The sequence below is a fragment of the Ovis aries genome, chromosome 1 (assembly GCF_016772045.2).
Source record: "Ovis aries strain OAR_USU_Benz2616 breed Rambouillet chromosome 1, ARS-UI_Ramb_v3.0, whole genome shotgun sequence".
Classification (NCBI taxonomy): domain Eukaryota; kingdom Metazoa; phylum Chordata; class Mammalia; order Artiodactyla; family Bovidae; genus Ovis; species Ovis aries.
Window position 1 is genome coordinate 54550131 of NC_056054.1, and position 17514 is coordinate 54567644.

General features: G+C 39.9%; 1 protein-coding gene across 1 annotated transcript in view; it reads left to right on the forward strand.

The window, feature by feature from the left end:
• GIPC2 (GIPC PDZ domain containing family member 2) overlaps positions 1 to 17514 on the forward strand; it is a 100287-nt gene that overhangs the window by 61340 nt on the left and 21433 nt on the right. The window contains exons 4-5 of the mRNA XM_004002102.6: positions 1709 to 1815; positions 7535 to 7616. Coding sequence (XP_004002151.1) covers positions 1709 to 1815; positions 7535 to 7616 — 189 coding nt within the window. The remainder of the gene's footprint in view (positions 1 to 1708; positions 1816 to 7534; positions 7617 to 17514) is intronic.

Sequence of the window (17514 nt, forward strand, 5' to 3'; positions counted from 1 at the left end):
AAGTCCCTCAATTATTATTTTTAATAATTTCACTCTCAGAGGAAAACTATGTTTTGGTGACTCTGTCCTCAAATACATGTTAAAATTAACATGAAAATCCTACCCACCTTGGAGTAGATCCCCAACAGTGAAACAGGGCTTCCTAAAGATGAAAATTACCCTTGATTATAAGGAAGGATGCATTCGTGCAGACCACCTGATGTCCTCGAGTGCTCTGTACAGATCTCACTACCCGCTCACACACCACAGCCTGTCCTGCAACTCCGCATCGGAGCTCAGTTATCTCCCAGGCTGGTTGCTGTGTCTTCCCACCCCCACCTCCATCCTTGCCCCAAACTGCTGCTCCAGAGTCCTCAGTCAAGAGGACCTGGGGGATACCTACAGGAGTTCAAAACTGGTGGTCTGTGATTGGGACCTGATCCACCAATCTTTTATTTTTGTCACTGTGTTGTTTTACAGTTTGATTTAATTGCTGAAAGTTAAAAATCTGGCCCCAAACAGTATTCATTTTCTTTGCAAACAGAAGATCTGTCTGTGCAGTGTCTACTTTCTGATAGGGCAGGCAGTCACTGGAGTGGCCTAGATAGGGTACCTCCTTGGAGTCATCCTTCATTTCCATTCTACCCTTTCATTCATTTATGTTACCGTCTGATATTGAGGGATGACTCTTGGCATGTTGGAAAAACGCAACCAAACTAAAACACATACATAGAAAGGAGCAGCACCATCGTGAACTCTTGCTCCATCATGCTCCCTGTTCTCTCCTGCCTTCTGAGAGGACTTCCTTCCTGGGAACCTGTTCCCAGCCTCCTGAGGACCCTGCCTGTCTCATCCACCCACCTCTGAATGTATGCCTTGTGCTTCTAAGAGGTGTGGTGGTGAAGTGTTGTGGAGGAAAGCATACAGACTTTGGGGTTGCAAGACCTGGATTTGAATCCCAGGTCCAGTTTCTTCCCTAGTGGCTCAGATGGTAAAGAATCTGCCTGCAATGTGAGACCCAGGTTTGATCCTTGGGTGGAAAGATCCCCAGAAGAAGGAAGTGGCAACCCACTCCAGTATTGTTGCCTAGAGAATTCCATGGACAGAAGAGCCTGGCGGGCTGCAGTCCAGGGTGTTGAAAAGAGTCAGACATAACTGAATGACTAAAACTTCACTTCCAGTCACTACTGAGTTCAATTTCCTTTTCTGTAAAGTGATGGCTCTAAGTTGCCTCTTAGGTTAGCGTAAGAATTAAGTGGGATTTTGTATTTAAAGTGTCAGTCAGAAGGTAGGTCCTCAAATAATGGTGCCTCCATCCCTGTCTTCTATCAAGACACAACCCTTTCCCTTCTCCATGACCTTGATGAAGTCCAGCTGCACACCAGCCTCTGCCTTCATGCCACATAGACTTCTTTACTCTTACAATAAAACCAACTGTTTTAATTTTTATTCCTTGTAACTTCCAGTCTTTCCCATCAGCACATTTCACATATTCCCTTTTCTTTTTGTAGTCAGATCTCCCATACCTTTCTATCATTTGAGAGACTCTTGTATGAGAAAAATGGATGACAGGAGAGTTTATTTTGGGAAATTCTATCAGGAGGCATAACTTTTATAAAATTTCACAATAACTGTACAAAAATTTGTGATAGAAACTCCATTAGCTTTTATAGCCATCAGTTGAAATTCTTAATATGTGTACCTTTCCCTATCCATTGTATTTTTATAGATATGGAGCCCAGATCAAAAGGTGGAAAGTCATCAACAGGAAAGATTGGTACAGGAAGGGAGACACTTCGTCTGAGATCGAAAGGTCCTGCCACCGTGGAGGAAGTGGTATGTTAGGTTCACTTAATCCCTATTTGGCTTGGAAATGCATGAACATTCATGTTTGTCAGAGCTGAAAATAAAGGTAAAATCACAAGATTAAGTAAAACACTTTGTATCCTAATTAAGGCATGGTCTTTAATTCATTGTCTGCTTAGACAATATTAATCTTATTGAAGGCATTTGAGAAGGAAATACAGAAGCTAAGTGTGTGAGGAGAGATTGTGATATAGCAGTCCTCAGCTACCTACAGTCAATTTTTTCTAGAGTATACAGTTTTGAGGACTGCCTCAAAAACTTAGATCAGCCACAGCTCTCTGAGATCTAAGAAAAAGTCACTGAGCTACCTGTAGGAGTAAACAGATTTGAGATTTTGATAGTGAAAGATGATGTTCATGAAAACTGGTCTCCTCAGGCAAAGCATTTGATAATTATCTGGTCTCCTCTTTCATCTCCCACATCCCTTCCATCAGCAAATCCTGGTGGATTCACCTCCACAGCAGACCAGAGAGACCAACTTCTCCCCACCTCTGACCCCCCACTCTGACCCAAGGCACCAACAGCTCATGTCAACTATTGAGGTCACCAGCTCTTGCTTCCTGCTTTCTCTCTCCCTTGCCTTCTTACCCTCTTTACCCACACAGCAACTAGGCTTATCTTTTGAAAATACAAATGAGAGTGTTACTTTTCTGGAACAATCTGTTAGAAATCCTCTAGTGGGTTCCCTCAGAGTAGCAAGCTAACATCCTCAGAGGGACCAGCATGATCTGACTGTGTGTTTCTACTCTGATCTCATCTCTCTCTCCTCCTGCCTCCCCCTGCTTCAGCCACTTGAGTCTCCTTACTGTCCACAAACACTCTAAATACATCCCCATCTCAAGACCTCTATTGAGGTGTTATGTCTGGCTGATGCTCTCCCCGCTTATGGGCATGGCTCACTCCCTTGCTGCCTTCAATTTCTGTCTTTGTCCCACCCTGTCTAACCTCTGAGCATAATATAATCGCAGTTCCTGCCACCTGCCTTCTGCCCAGTATTCCTTGCCCTTTATTTTCTCTAAGGTGCTGAACCTGTTGGGCCTCATTGTATCTTTGTTTCCTTTTTGTCCCTTGTCTTGTTCTCATCTGTCCTGATCACTGCCATATCTCCAGCACCTAGAACAATGCCTGACACTTCAGAGGAGCTCAGATCTTTGAATTTAATGAATTAGTGAGTGATTCATTTATGCTTGATGGGAAGAAGGGTTTTGCGGATTGACTGTGTCTATGAGAAGGTCAGTATTTAAGTGAAAAACACCAGAAGAGATGAAGGGAGGGAAGGAGAGCAGAAGAAGAGGGCAGCAGTGGTGAGGATTCAAAGTGGCAAATGGCAGGCCTGCTCACCACAGAAAGACAGCAGTGATGAAGCTCTCCTGTAGAGGAGGACAAGATAGGCAGGCCTCTGAGCTCCAGAGTGCCTGCCTGAGGTGGGAGGGACATGTCTGTGTGTGTATATACTGTCCTAGGGCTCCCAGCTGCTTGAAGAACAAGAGTGAGACAGATAATGAATGGTAAGGAGGCTGTTATCGTAGGATCCAGAGTTTGTGGGGAACTATGTTAGGGTCAGTCATGGGTATGGTTTGTTGGAGAAGATACTTAAGGAACCACGAGGCCAAGGTTGTCTTCTTGAACGCTGGAGTCACCAGGATGTTGTCAGTTTTGGGGACTCCAGAGGAAGATTCCGAGTTGGGTGTCTTGTTCTTGGGTGAATGAGTAGATTGAAATGGAGGCTGGTGACAGCGGAGAGGCCCGGGAGGGCCAGAAGCATTTTGAAAGTTGAGAGGTGATGAGGTTTGTGAAAAAACCCAGGGCAGTAACTTCTGGTCATTTCAGAGTCTTTACCTTATGCTGCCAGGCATACTGCTGAAGGCCAGTAAGTGTTCATTGAACAAGTGAACACACCTAGGTGGAAGAAAGGAATCTGTAAGAGGGTGAAATGTTGGTGGGAAGGAGCTGGGGGTCCCAGCTGTTCTCTGCAGTGGAGGCTGGGAGGGGAAAAGCACAGACCTTCAAACTGCTTGCATAGAAACTGGAGTCAGCAGGAAAAACTCCATGTCACTTCAGGAGGGGGGCCGTCTTCTAACAGTTCATGTGGGCACACATATCTGTTTATTTATGAGCAGCAGCTGTGTATCAGGCGCTGGAATGAAAAAGAATAACTGAAGATCTGCCTGAGGAGGTGGGAAAGATTCATTCTAAGATAAACTCTAAATCTTTCTTCCTATTTGCATAGCATGTTTCTTAAAATAAGGCAATTAAAATAGCTCATAATAAAGGGGGAAAAAAAACTAGTCTGGCACTAATATTAAATTTGATACAAATGACCTATGATTTAATTTCAAACAGTAAAGATTTGAAACCATGCAGCTCATCACCTAGCACAAATTCTGAAAACTGAACAATACTCCACTTGCATGAGTTACTTGCTGTGTGTTTGTTGAGACAGGCACAGTCCAGGTGCTGGTAACACAAAGGTGATTGAAAACCTTGTTTTTCCTTTAAAGGGAAGAGGCATGAAAATAAACTGTTACAAACCAGAATGTTTTGTAATGTCACAAGGAAGGGGCTAGCTGATGAGCTATAGTTAGGAATCAGTAAAGAGGGATATTGGGAGAGTTGCCTCCATAAGAAATAGTTGAGTTAGTCACAGATGGAGAGAAGAGTGTTCTGGGCATGAAATGATAATAGATATGGGAATCTTGTAAATGTTGATGAGGCTGGAGTGTGGCTGCTGAAAAAGTATCTGGTAGGAGGTGTTGAGACTGGAGATAGAGGCCTGGGTCAGGGCATGAAAGGTCTGTAAATAATGCTAAGGGTTGGGGGGTGGCTATTTAAAAATTGCAAGGGGAGCAGCAAGTTGGTTTTGTGTTTTAGAAAAATCCCTTGGTTCTAGGGGATGGAATGTTGAACAGGGTAGATTTGTGAGGGTGAAGATTGCAGGTGGGGAGACCCATTAGGAAACCTCTGCACATAAGAAAAGACAAGGGAGTATTATTCAGTCAAAAGAAGGAAATCCTGCCATTTGTAGAATGTGGATGGACCTGAACAATAGTGTAATACGTCAGAGAAAGACAAATATTGGATGACCTCAGTTTTATTATCTCCCCTTCTCCCATTCCAAACAAAACAAACCGCACCTTGTGTAGAAACAGAGCAGATTGGTTGTTGCCAGAGGCAGGGGGTTGGGCAGGTGGGCTGGGTGAAATGGATGAAAGGGGTCAGAAGGTACAAACTTTCAGTTATAAGTAGGTCCTGAGAGTGGACTCACAGCTTGGTGATTATTGTTGGTAATACTGTATTATATATTTGAAAGTTGCTAACAGACTAGATCTTAAAAGTTCTCATCACAAGGAAGAGAAAACTATGTGTAGTGATGGATAACTAGACTTACTGTGGTGATTTTTTTATACAGTATATACACATATAAAATCATTATGTTGTATACCTAAAACTAATAGTATATGTCAATTATACCTCAATTAAAAAAATTTAGGACTGAACACAGGCAATCAGAATGTGAATGGAAGAGGGATGATGAAATCAAGAGCTGTTTAGAATAGTAAGATCTTGGTGGCCATTTTTGTGTGAGGAGTACTGATATTTGTTGCAATAACCTGCAATGAATCTGGATAAATGCAAAGATAAATACCTAAGTTACTTTGCCTAGCCTGTCACTTTACACAGACTATTCAAAATACATTGTAAATAAGTCAAGAGTGATATATCATGTCTCTTGTCTCATTGTTTTAAAGGCTTAGTTAATATAAATAAAAGTACATGAAAGTTGTAATAATATCCTCAAGGAAATAAAAATAAAATTTTAGTGTAGTTAAATGTATTTTAAAATAAGTTTTGAGAATATAAAACAACTTATATTTATGGCAGTATTTAAAGTACTATGAATTTTTTGCAACTGAATCTTGAATTCAACGTTTGTACCTATGGTTGTGCATTTAATATCTTTGGGCAGTTTTTTTTTCCAGCTCTGACGCCATTTAAACCCAAATATTAAAATAAACACAGAACCAGACTTTACCAAATATTAAACCAAGATTTTTAAAGAACAATAAAATATATGTGATCATGTTTTTTCATAGAAACTTTTACTAAATAGGAAGAACAAAAATATTTTGGTACCCTTAATACACATATTATATATGTAATTGATAAAGAATGCATACAGTAGTCTCCTCTTATCCACAGCAGACACATTCCAAACCCCTCAATGGATGCCTGAAATTGTGGATAGTACTGACTCCTGTGTATACTGTTTTTCCTGAACATATATACCTATGATAAAGTTTAATTTATAAATTGGGCACAGTAAAAGTTGATGACAACTAATAGTTAAATAGAGCAAGTATAAAATGTACTATAATATAGCTGTGTGAACGTGGTCTCTCTCGTCAAAGATCTTATTTTACTGGACTCACTGTTCTTGTGCTGATGTGAGATGGTAAAATGCCAGCTTGATGAGATGGAGTGAGGTGAATGACACAGGCATTGTGATGTAGCATTAGGCTACCATTAGCCTTCTTACTCTAGATCAGAAGGAGGATCATCTAGCTGTGATGATGGGGAAGGTTGGATCTTAGGAGCAAATGATGTTGATGGTTGGGGTTTCTGGGATGGAGCAGATGGTGTGAGGTTTTATCATATTACTCAATGGCACACAATTCAAAACTTAGGAACTGTTTATTTCTGGAGTTTTCCATTTAATATTTTTGGACCTCAGTTGACTGAGGTAACTGAGGAGGAAAGCAAAACCACAGATAAGGATGGGGAACTACTGTACAAATAATTAGATGTATGTGTTCAGGATGTTTTACTCTTGGGGTGAGCTCTGCCCTTTTCAAGGCACACAGGACCCCTTGAGATCTAGTCATGTCTGGCACTCTATTTCCCATCACATGGGATATCTTGCAGTCCCTTTAACCTGCTGTACTTTTCTATCAGACTCTGTGACCTCACATAGACTTCATGTCTCTATTGTCTTCTATCTGTCCTGGTTTATCTGACACCAGTTAATTTTGAAAACACAGTTCTTAAGTCACCTTTCTGAAGTCTTCCTGGACTCTTAGAGATTTAAATTTACTTCCACTGGGACTTCCCTGGTGGTCCAGTGGTTAAGAATCTTCCTGCTTATGCAGGGGACCTGGGTTCTGTCCCAGCTCTGGGGAGATCCCACATGCCATGGGGCAACAAAGCCTGAGTGTTGCAACTACTGAGCCGATATTCTAAGGTTCGTGAGCTGCAACAACTGAGCCCTTGAACCTCACCTAATGAAGCCCACACACAGCAAAGAAGACCCAGCACAGCCAAAAATAAATTAATAAAAAATTTTATTGCCCCTGTGATGCCTCCATGCCTTTGACATCCTTTACAAATTGTCCTTGTGGTTAAATAGCTATTTATTTTCACATCTCTCTCCCTTCTAGATTGCTAGCTACTTGGAGATACCATTCCTAGTTTTTCTTCTTTGAATCTATAATACTTAACCACAAACACTAAAAATAAGTATTTACTATATTGATTTGTATTGAATTACAGGGCACATTCTAGCTATATTACCATTAAAATTAGCTGAAGTACACAACCAGGAACTGGCTCCACTTCAGATTTCCCCTGTGTATGCCTCAACATTCAAGAGATTGCATGTAAAAATGTCTTATTTCTTTTTTCTTTGATAAAGCCTTCTGAAACCAAAGAAAAGGCGATTGGAAAGGTTGATGATCTTCTTGAATTGTACATGGGAATTCGAGATATCGATTTAGGTAAGATTATACTATTTAAAAAAGTCTTATATGTCTTAATTTTATGGAACTTAATGCTTATTTATGTCTTGCTTACATTTATAGTAAATATACTTTTCAAGGTAAAAAGTATTTGTGGAGTGATCAAAACCATAATGAAAATGAAGATAATATATAAAAGTAAAAAGAACACTTGGCCCTTATCCCTTACTAGTTTTGAAGCCTGAAAGCCAAGTCTACTTTTCTAAACCTCAGGGTTTTTTTTTTACAGGAAAATGTTTAACTATTTTTGAAAAATTGAAGTAGGGCTGATCTTAAAATATTGTGTTTTAGATGAACAGCAGAGTGATTCAGTTATATATTGATACATATTTTAGATTATTTTCCATTATAGGTTATTACAAGATATTGAATATAGTTCACTGTGCTCTACAGTAAATCCCTGTTGTTTATCTGTTTTATGTATAGTAGTGCATATCTGATAATCCCAAACATCTAATTTGTCCCTCCCTCCCTTTCCTCTTTGCTAACAGTAAGTTTGTTGTCTATGTCTTTGAATCTGTTTCTGTTTTGTATATTAGTTCATTTCTATTACTTTTTAGAGTCCACTTATAAGTGATATCATATGATACTTGTCTTTGACTTATTTCACTCAATCTGCCAGTCTCTAGGTATTAGCATGTTTTTCTTTATCTGTCTTACTTCCACTCACGTTGCTACAAATGGCAGTATACCATTCTTTTCTGTGACTGAGTAGTATTACATTGTGTGTGTGTGTTTGTGTATATGTATATATACATAGCACATCTTTTGTATCCATTCATCTGTCAGTGGACTCTTAGATTGCTTCCATGTCTTGGCTATTGTAAATAGTGTTGATATGAACACTGGGATGCATGTATCTGCTTGAATTAAAGAGTTTTGTTTTCATCTTTTCTGGATATGTGCCCAGAATGGGATTGATTGCTGGGTTCTTATTATTTTTAAATTAATTTATTTTAATTGGAGGCTAATTAATTTACAATATTGTAGTGATTTTTGCCATACATTGGCATGAATCATCCATGGGTGTACATGTGTTCCCCATCCTGAACCCCCCCTCTCACCTCCCTACCCATCTTATCACTCAGGGTCATCCCAGTGCACCAGCCCTGAGCACCCTGTCTTATACATTGAATCTGGACTGGCGATCTGTTTCACATATGTTAATTTACATGTTTCAATGCTATTCCTCAAATCATCCCACACTCGCCTTCTCCCACAGAGTCCAAAAGACTGTTCTTTACATCTGTGTCTCTTTTGCTGTCTTGCATATAGGGTCATCATTACCATCTTTCTAAATTCCATATATATGCGTTAGTACACTGTATTGGTGTTTTTCTTTCTGACTTACTTCACTCTGTATAATAGGCTCCAGTTTCATCCACCTCATTAGAACTGATTCAAATGCATTCTTTTTAATGGCTGAGTAATATTCCATTGTGTATTTGTACCACAGCTTTCTTATCCATTCATCTGCCGACGGACATCTAGGTTGCTTCCATGTCCTGGCTATTATAAACAGTGCTGTGATGAACATTGGGGTACACGTGTCTCTTTCAGTTCTGATTTCCTTGGTGTGTATGCCCAGCAGTGGGATTGCTGGGTCATATGGCAGTTCTATTTACAGTTTTTTAAGGAATCTCCACACTGTTCTCCATAGTGGCTGTACTAGTTTGCATTCCCACCAACAGTGTAAGAGGGTTCCCTTTTCTCCGCACCCTCTCCAGCATTTATTGTTTGTAGACTTTTTGATAGCAGCCATTCTGACCAGCATGAGATGGTACCTCATTGTGGTTTTGATTTGCATTTCTCTGATAATGAGTGATGTTGAGCATTTTTCCTGTGTTTGTTAGCCATCTGTATGTCTTCTTTAGAGAAATGTCTGTTTAGTTCTTTGGCCCATTTTTTGATTGAGTTGTTTATTTTTCTTGAATTGAGCTGCAGGAGCTGCTTGTATATTTTTGAGATTAATTCTTTGTCAGTTGCTTCATTTGCTATTATTCTCTCCCATTCTGAAGGCTGTCTTTTCAACTTGCTTATAGTTTCCTTCGTTGTGCAAAAGCTTTTAAGTTTAACTAGCTCCCATTTGTTTATTTTTGCTTTTATTTCCATTACTCTGGGAGGTGAGTCATAGAGGATCCTGCTGTGATTTATGTCAGAAAGTGCTTTGCCTATGTTTTCCTCTAGGATTTTAATTGTTTCTGGTCTTACGTTTAGCTCTTTAATCCGTTTTGAGTTTATTTTTGTGTACGGTGTTAGAAAGTGTTCTAGTTTCATCCTTTTACAAGTGGTACCAGTTTTCCCAGCACCAATTGTTAAAGAGATTGTCTTTTCTCCATTGTGTATTCTTGCCTCCTTTGTCGAAGATAAAGTGTCCATAGGTGTGTGGATTTATCTCTGGGCTTTCTATTTTGTTCCATTGATTTATATTTCTGTCTTTGTGCCAGTACCATACTGTCTTGATGACTGTGGCTTTGTAGTATAGCCTGGAGTCAGGCAGGTTTATTCCTCCAGTTCCATTCTTCTTTCTCAAGATTGCTTTGGTTATTTAAGAGTTTTTGTATTTCCATACAAATTGTGAGATTATTTGTTCTCGTTCTCTGAAAAATACCATTGATAGCTTGATAGAGATTGCATTGAATCTATAGATTGCTTTGGGTAGTATGCTCATTTTCACTTTATTGAGTCTTTCAATCCATGAACCTGGTATATTTCTCCATCTATTTGTGTCATCTTTGATTTCTTTCATCAGTGTTTTATAGTTTTCTATATATAGATCTTTTGTGTCTTTAGATAGATTTATTCCTAAGTATTTCATTCTTTTCGACACAATGGTGAATGGAATTATTTCCTTAATTTCTCCTTCTGTTTTCTCATTGTTAGTGTATAGGAATGCAAGGGATTTCTGGGTGTTAATTTTATATCTTGCAACTTTACTATGTTCATTGATTAGCTCCAGTAATTTTCTGTGGAGTCTTTAGGGTTTTCTATGTAGAGGATGAAGTTATCTGCAAACAGTGAGAGTTTTACTTCTTTTCCAGTTTGGATTCCTTTTATTTCTTTTTCTTCTCTGAGTGCAGTGGCTAAAACTTCCAAAACTGTTGAATAGTAGTGGTAAGAGTCTGCACCCTTGCCTTGTTCCTGATTTTAGGGGAAATGTTTTCAATTTTTCACCATTGAGGATAATGTTTGCTGTGGGTTTATCATATATGGCTTTTATTATATTGAGGTATGTTCCTTCTATGCCTGATTTCTGGACTTTTTTTTTTTTAATCATAAATGGATGTTGAATTTTGTCAAAAGCTATCTCTGCATCTATTGAGATAATCATATGGTTTTTATCTTTCCATTTGTTAATGTGGTATATCACATTGATTGATTTGCAGATATTAAAGAATCCTTGCATCCCTGGGATAAAGCCCACTTGGTCATGATGTATGATCTTTTAAATATATTGTTGGATTCCGTTTGCTAGAATTCTGTCAAGGATTTTTGCATCTATGTTCATCAGTGATATTGGCCTGTAGTTTTCTTTTTTCAAGGCATCTTTGTCTGGTTTTGGTATTAGGGTGATGGTGGCCTCATAGAATGAGGTTGGAAGTTTACCTTCCTCTTTAATTTTCTGGAAGAGTTTGAGTAGGATAGGTGTTAGCTCTTCTCTAAATTTTTGGTAGAATTCAGCTGTGAAGCCTGGGCTTTTGTTTGCTGGAAGATTTCTGATTACAGTTTTGATTTCCATGCTTGTGATGGGTCTGTTAAGATTTTCTATTTTTCCCTGGTTCAGTTTTGGAAAGTTACACTTTTCTAAGAATTTGTCTATTTCTTCCAAGTTTTCCATTTTATTGCCATTAGTTGCTGATAGTAGTCTCTTATGATCCTGTGTATTTCTGTGTTGTCTCTTGATGAAAGTGAAAGAGGAGAGTGAAAAAGTTGGTTTAAAGATCAACATTCAGAAAACTAAGATCATGGCATCCGGTCCCATCACTTCATGGCAAATAGATGGGGAAACAGTGGAAACAGAGGCTGCCTTTATTTTTCTGGACTCCAAAATCACTGCAGATGGTGATTACAGCCATGAAATTAAAAGACATTTACTCCTTGGGAGGAAAGTTATGACCAACCTAGACAGCATATTAAAAAGCAGAGACATTGCCAACAAAGGTCTGTCTAGTCAAAGCTGTGGTTTTTCCATTGGTTATGTATAGATGTGAGAGTTGGACTATAAAGAAAGCTGAGCATAGAAGAATTGATGCTTTTGAACTGTGGTGTTGGAGAAGACTCATGAGAGTCCCTTGGACTGCAAGGAGATCCAACCAGTCCATCCTAAAGGAGATCAGTCCTGGGTGTTCATTGGAAGGACTGATGCTGAAGCTGAAACTCCAATACTTTGGCCACTTGATGAGAAGGGTTGCCTCACTGGAAAAGACGCTGATGCTGGGAAAGATTGAAGGCAGGAGGAGAAGGGGATGACAGAGGATGAGATGTTTGGATGGCATCACCGACTTGATGGACATGAGTTTGGGTGGACTCTGCAGGTGGTGATGAACAGGGAGGGCTGGTGTGCTGTGGTTCATGGAGTCACAAAGAGTCAGACACGACTGAGCGACTGAACTGAATTGAACTGTTGTGATTTCTCAATTTTCATTTCTAATTTTATTGATTTGATTCTTCTCCCTTATTTTCTTGATGAGTTTGGCTAATGGCTGTCTATTTTATTTATCTTCTCAAAGAACCAGCATTTAGCTTTGTTGAGTTTTGCTATGGTCTCCTTTCTTTTGCATTTATTTCTGCCCTAAATTTTATGATTTCTTCCTTCTACTAACCCTACAGTTCTTCATTTCTTCCTTTTCTAGTTGCTTTAGGTGTAGAGTTAGGTTATTTATTTGACTTTTCTCTTATTTCTTAAGGTAAGCTTATATTGCTATGAACCTTCCCCTTAGCTCTGCTTTTACTGAGTCCCATAGGTTTTGGGTTGTTGTGTTTTCATTTTCATTCATTTCTATGCATATTTTGATTTCTTTTCAATTTCTTCTGTGATTTGTTGGTTATTCAGAAGCGTGTTGTTTAGCTTCCATATCTTGGTATTCTTATTTGTTAAATTAAAAAAATTGTTTTTTTACCTTGCAATATTGTATTGGTTTTGCCATACATCAACATGAATCCCATATGTTGGTATTTTTAATATACATATTTTTTCCTGTAGTTGACATTTAATCTTACCGCATTGTGATCAGAAAAGATGCTTTGTATGATTTCAATTTTTAAAAATTTACCAAGGCTAGATTTATGGCCAAAGATGTGATCTATCCTGGAGAAGGTTCTGTGTGCACTTGAGAAAAAGGTGAAATTCATTGTTTTGGGGTGAAATGTCCTATAGATATCGATTAGGTCTAACTGGTCCATTGTATCATTTAAATTTTGTGTTTCCTTGCTAATTTTCTGTTCAGTTGATCTATCCATAGGTGTGAGTGGGGTATTAAAATCTCTGACTATTATTGTGTTACTGTTAATTTCCCCTTTCACACTTGTTAGCATTTGCCTTACATATTGCAGTGCTCCTATGTTGGGTGCATATATATTTATAACTGTTATCTCTTCTTCTTGGATTGATCCTTTGATCATTATGTAGTGTCCTTCTTTGTCTTTTTTCATGGCCTTTATTTCAAAGCCTATTTTATCTGATGTGAATATTGCTGTTCTGCTTTCTTTTGGTCTCCATTTGCGTGAAATATCTTTTTCCCGCCCTTCACTTTCAGCCTGTATGTTTCCCTTGGTTTGAGGTGGGTCTCTTGTAGACAGCATATATAGGGGTCTTGTTTTTGTATCCATTCAGCCAGTCTTTGTCTTTTGGTTGGGGCATTCAACCCATTTACGTTTAAGGTAATTATTGATAAGTATGATCCCATTGCCATTTACTTAGTTGTTTTGGGTTCTAGTTTATACACCTTTTCTGTGTTTCCTGTCTCGAGAATGTCCTTTAGCATTTGTTGAAGAGCTGGTTTGGTGGTGCTGAATTCTCTCAGCTTTTGTTTGTCTTTAAAGCTTTTGCTTTCTCCTTCATATTTGAATGAGATCCTTGCTGGGTACAGTAATCTGTCTTCTTTTTCTGGGACTCCTATGATTCAAATGTTGGGCGTTTCACATCATCCCAGAGGTCTCTGAGGTTGTCCTCATTTATTTTAATTCTTTTTTCTTTTTTCCTCTCTGCTTCATTTATTTCCACCATTCTATCTTCCACCTCACTTATCCTATCTTCTGCCTCAGTTATTCTACTTTTGGTTCCCTCCAGAGTGTTTTTGATCTCAGTTATTGCATTATTCATTATTGATTGACTCTTTTTTGTTTCTTCTAGGTCCTTGTTAAACATTTCTTGCATCTTCTCAATCCTTGTCTCCAGACTATTTATCTGTAACTCCATTTTGTTTTCAAGATTTTGGATCATTTTTACTATCATTATTCTGAATTCTTTTTCAGGTAGACTCCCTATCTCTTCCTCTTTTGTTTGGTTTGGGGGCATTTATCATGTTCCTTTACTTGCTGAGTATTTCTCTGCCTTTTCATCTTGTTTAGATTGCTGTGTTTTGTGTGGCCTTTCTGTATGCTGGAAGTTTGTGGTTCTTCTTTATTGTGGAGGTTCCTCCCTGTGGGTGGGGTTGGATGAGTGGCTTGTCAAGGTTTCCTGGTTCTGGAAGCTTGCGACTGTGTTCTGGTGGGTGGAGCTGGATCGCTTCTCTCTGGAGTGCAATGAAGTGTCCAGTAGTGAGTTTTGAGGTGTCTATGGGTTTGGTTTGACTTTGGGCAGTCTGTATATTTAAGCTCAGGGCTATGTTCCTGCATTGCTGGAGAATTAGCGTGGTATGTCTTGTTCTGGAACCTGTTAGCTCTTGGGTGGAGCTTGGTTTCAGTGTAGGTATGGAGGCTTTTGGATGAGCTCTTATTGATTAATGTTCCCTGGAGTCAGGAGTTTTCTGGTGTTCTCAAGTTTTGGATTTAAGCCTCCTGCCTCTGGCTTTCAGTCTTATTCTTATAGTAACCTCAAGACTTCTCCATCCATACAGCACAGGTCATAAAACATCTAGGTTAATGGAGAAAAGATTTTCCACAGTGAGGGACACCCAGAGATGTTTGCAGAGTTACATGGAGAAGAGAAGAGGGAGGAATGAGATAGAGGTGACCAGGAGGAGAAGAGGGGGAATCAAAAGGGGAGAGAGCAATCTAGACAGTAATCAAATCCCTGTGGAGAGCACCACAGCCTGGAACACCCAGAGGTTCATGTAGTTATACCGAGAAGAGAAGAGGGAGGAAGGAGATAGAGGTGGCTAAGAAGAGAAGAGGGGAAGTCAAAAGGAGAGAGACAGATCTAGCCAGTAATCAGTTTCCTAAGTGTTCTCCACAGCCCAGAATACCCAAAGAGATTCACAGAGTTAAGTAGAGAAGAGAAGGGGAGGGAGGAGATAGAGATAACCTGGGGGAGAAAAGGAAGAGTTAAAGGGGGAGAGGGCAATCAAGCCAGTAATCATACTCCTAAGTAAAAATGGGTACTGCGGATTGGATTCTTAAAGGTACAAAATTGATAACAAATACCAAAAAGCAAAGATTAAGAATCTAGAGTAGAGGTTAGATTCTAAAAAATACAATATTGAAAAAAAATCACAAAAATTATAAAAAATATATAAGAAATTTGCTTTAAAAATAGGGTCTTTTTTCCTGCAAGGTAATAGTAGGTTATAAAAATGAAAATTAAAGGAGTAATAAGGGACTTAAAAGTAAAAAAATTAAAAAAATTAAAAAAATGATAATAGTAAAATATATCTAGGAATTTCTCTGGCGCTGTTGTGGGCAGCATGGAGTCAATTCAGTTTCAGATAGTTCCTTGTTGTAACTTATACTTCTCAAGGTCTATAGGCCCCTTCCAATAGAGTCAGTGCTAACTACAGGGTTTTAATCCATTGCACCTGTCACTTCCAAAGTGGTTCCCTCTGTTTATTTTGGCTTCTTCTGTTTACAAGTCTCTTTAGTGTCTAATTTCCACCCTGACACAAGGGGGCAAAGGTGGTCACTTATTTAGGCTCACTTGTTTATTTGTGTTGTGGGGAGAGGGGAACACTGCAAACAAATATCACTGGTGTGTGTGGGGAGTGCTCTCAGTGTCTGGGCCACACTGGGTTTGCCCCCGCTCATGGCGTGTTTGCTTTCCTGGTCTACACTGCTCAGGCTCCAGGTTGCTCTGCAGGGGAACTGTCTTAGGCAGGCCCTGGGTTGCGTGCACTTCCTAGGTCTAAACCACTTAGGTTCAGGTTCTTGGGTACTCCATAAAGGCATTTTGTGCCCTTCCCAGGTTGGAGCAGTTCAGGTGACCAGGTGCTTGGCGAGTGCACTCTCCCCAGCTGGGCGGTGTGTCTTATCACCTCCTCGATCCCAGCTGCTAGATTTCGTGGGTGTGCAGCAGGAGCACCGTGTGTCTCCTCTGGGGAGCTGATCTCTGGCTGCAGCCGTCCTGGTGGATGTCAACCATCCTGAATTCCAGGAAGACTTGGTTAGCAACTGGGAGTTTGGTAGAGGATGCCGTCTCTGGGGCCAAGATTGCCCCTTTCCAGCTCAGGCTGTCGCCTGCCTGCCTCTCTGCTTCTGGTGGCGGATGGGCTGGGCTAGCTCTCCTCCGGTATTTGCTCAGTCCTTTGTTCTGTGAGCTGCCTGGCAGTGCCTTAGGCTAGAGCTTTTCCCGGGAAGGTTCTCTCACTCTCTCTCTTTGTTTCTCTCTCTCTGGCTATCCCACAATTCGGGGTGCTATCTTACATTAGCTCCCTCAGATTGTCCTCAGGGCATTCAGGCCCGGTCCTTACCCTAAGCAGTGCAGCCGGAGACTCCCTGTTCAGCCCCCGCTTGCTGGTGGGATGAGAGCATCTGGGCTACTTCTCTGCTGGGAGTTGTGGTTAGGCATGTAATCTGTGGGTTTTATTTATTTTTTCCTCCCAGTTACGTTGCCCTTTGAGAATCCAAAACTCCCCACAAACCCGCCGGTGAGAGGGTTTCCTGATGTTTGGAAACTTCTCCTCATTTATGACTCCCTCCCTGGGACGGGTCTCCCTCCCTAACTCTTTTGTCTCTCTTTTTATCTTTTATATGTTGTCCTACCCCCTTTTGAAGAAAACGGGCTGCCTTTCTGGGTGCCTGGTGTCCTCTGCCAGCATTCAGAAGTTGTTTTGTGGAATTTGCTCAGCATTCAAATGATCTTTCGATGACTTTGTTGCAGACAAAGTGGTCTCCCAGTCCTATTCCTCTGCCATCTTAGGACTGCCCCTCCGGATTGCTGGGTTATATGGTAGCTCTACTGTTAGTTTTTTAAGGAACCTCCATATTATTTTCCGCAGTGGCTGCACCAGTTTACATTCTCACCAACAGTAGAGAAGGGTTCCATTTCCTTCACACCCTTCCTGGCATTTGTTATCTGTAAACTTTTTGATGATGGCCGTTCTGATTGGAGTGGGGTCACTACATTATAGATTTGATTTGCATTTCTCTGATAATGATGTCAAGCATCTTTTCATGTACTTGTTGGGCATCTGTTTGTCTTCTTTAGAGAAATGCCTATTTAGGTCTTCTGTACCATTTTTTGATTGGGTTGTCTGTTGTATAGCTCTCTTAAACTTCAGATTTTAATCTATTAATATTTCCTGCATAAGCTGTTTTTTATTTTATGGACTTAAATAATACATATGATGATAGATGTTAACTTGATTTACTGTGGTCATCATTTACAATATGTTGAGTACAGTTCAGTAGCTCAGTCGTGTCCAACTCTTTGTGACCCCATGGACTGCAGCATGCCAGGCTTCCCTGTCCATCACCAACTCTTGGAGTTTACTCAAACTCATAT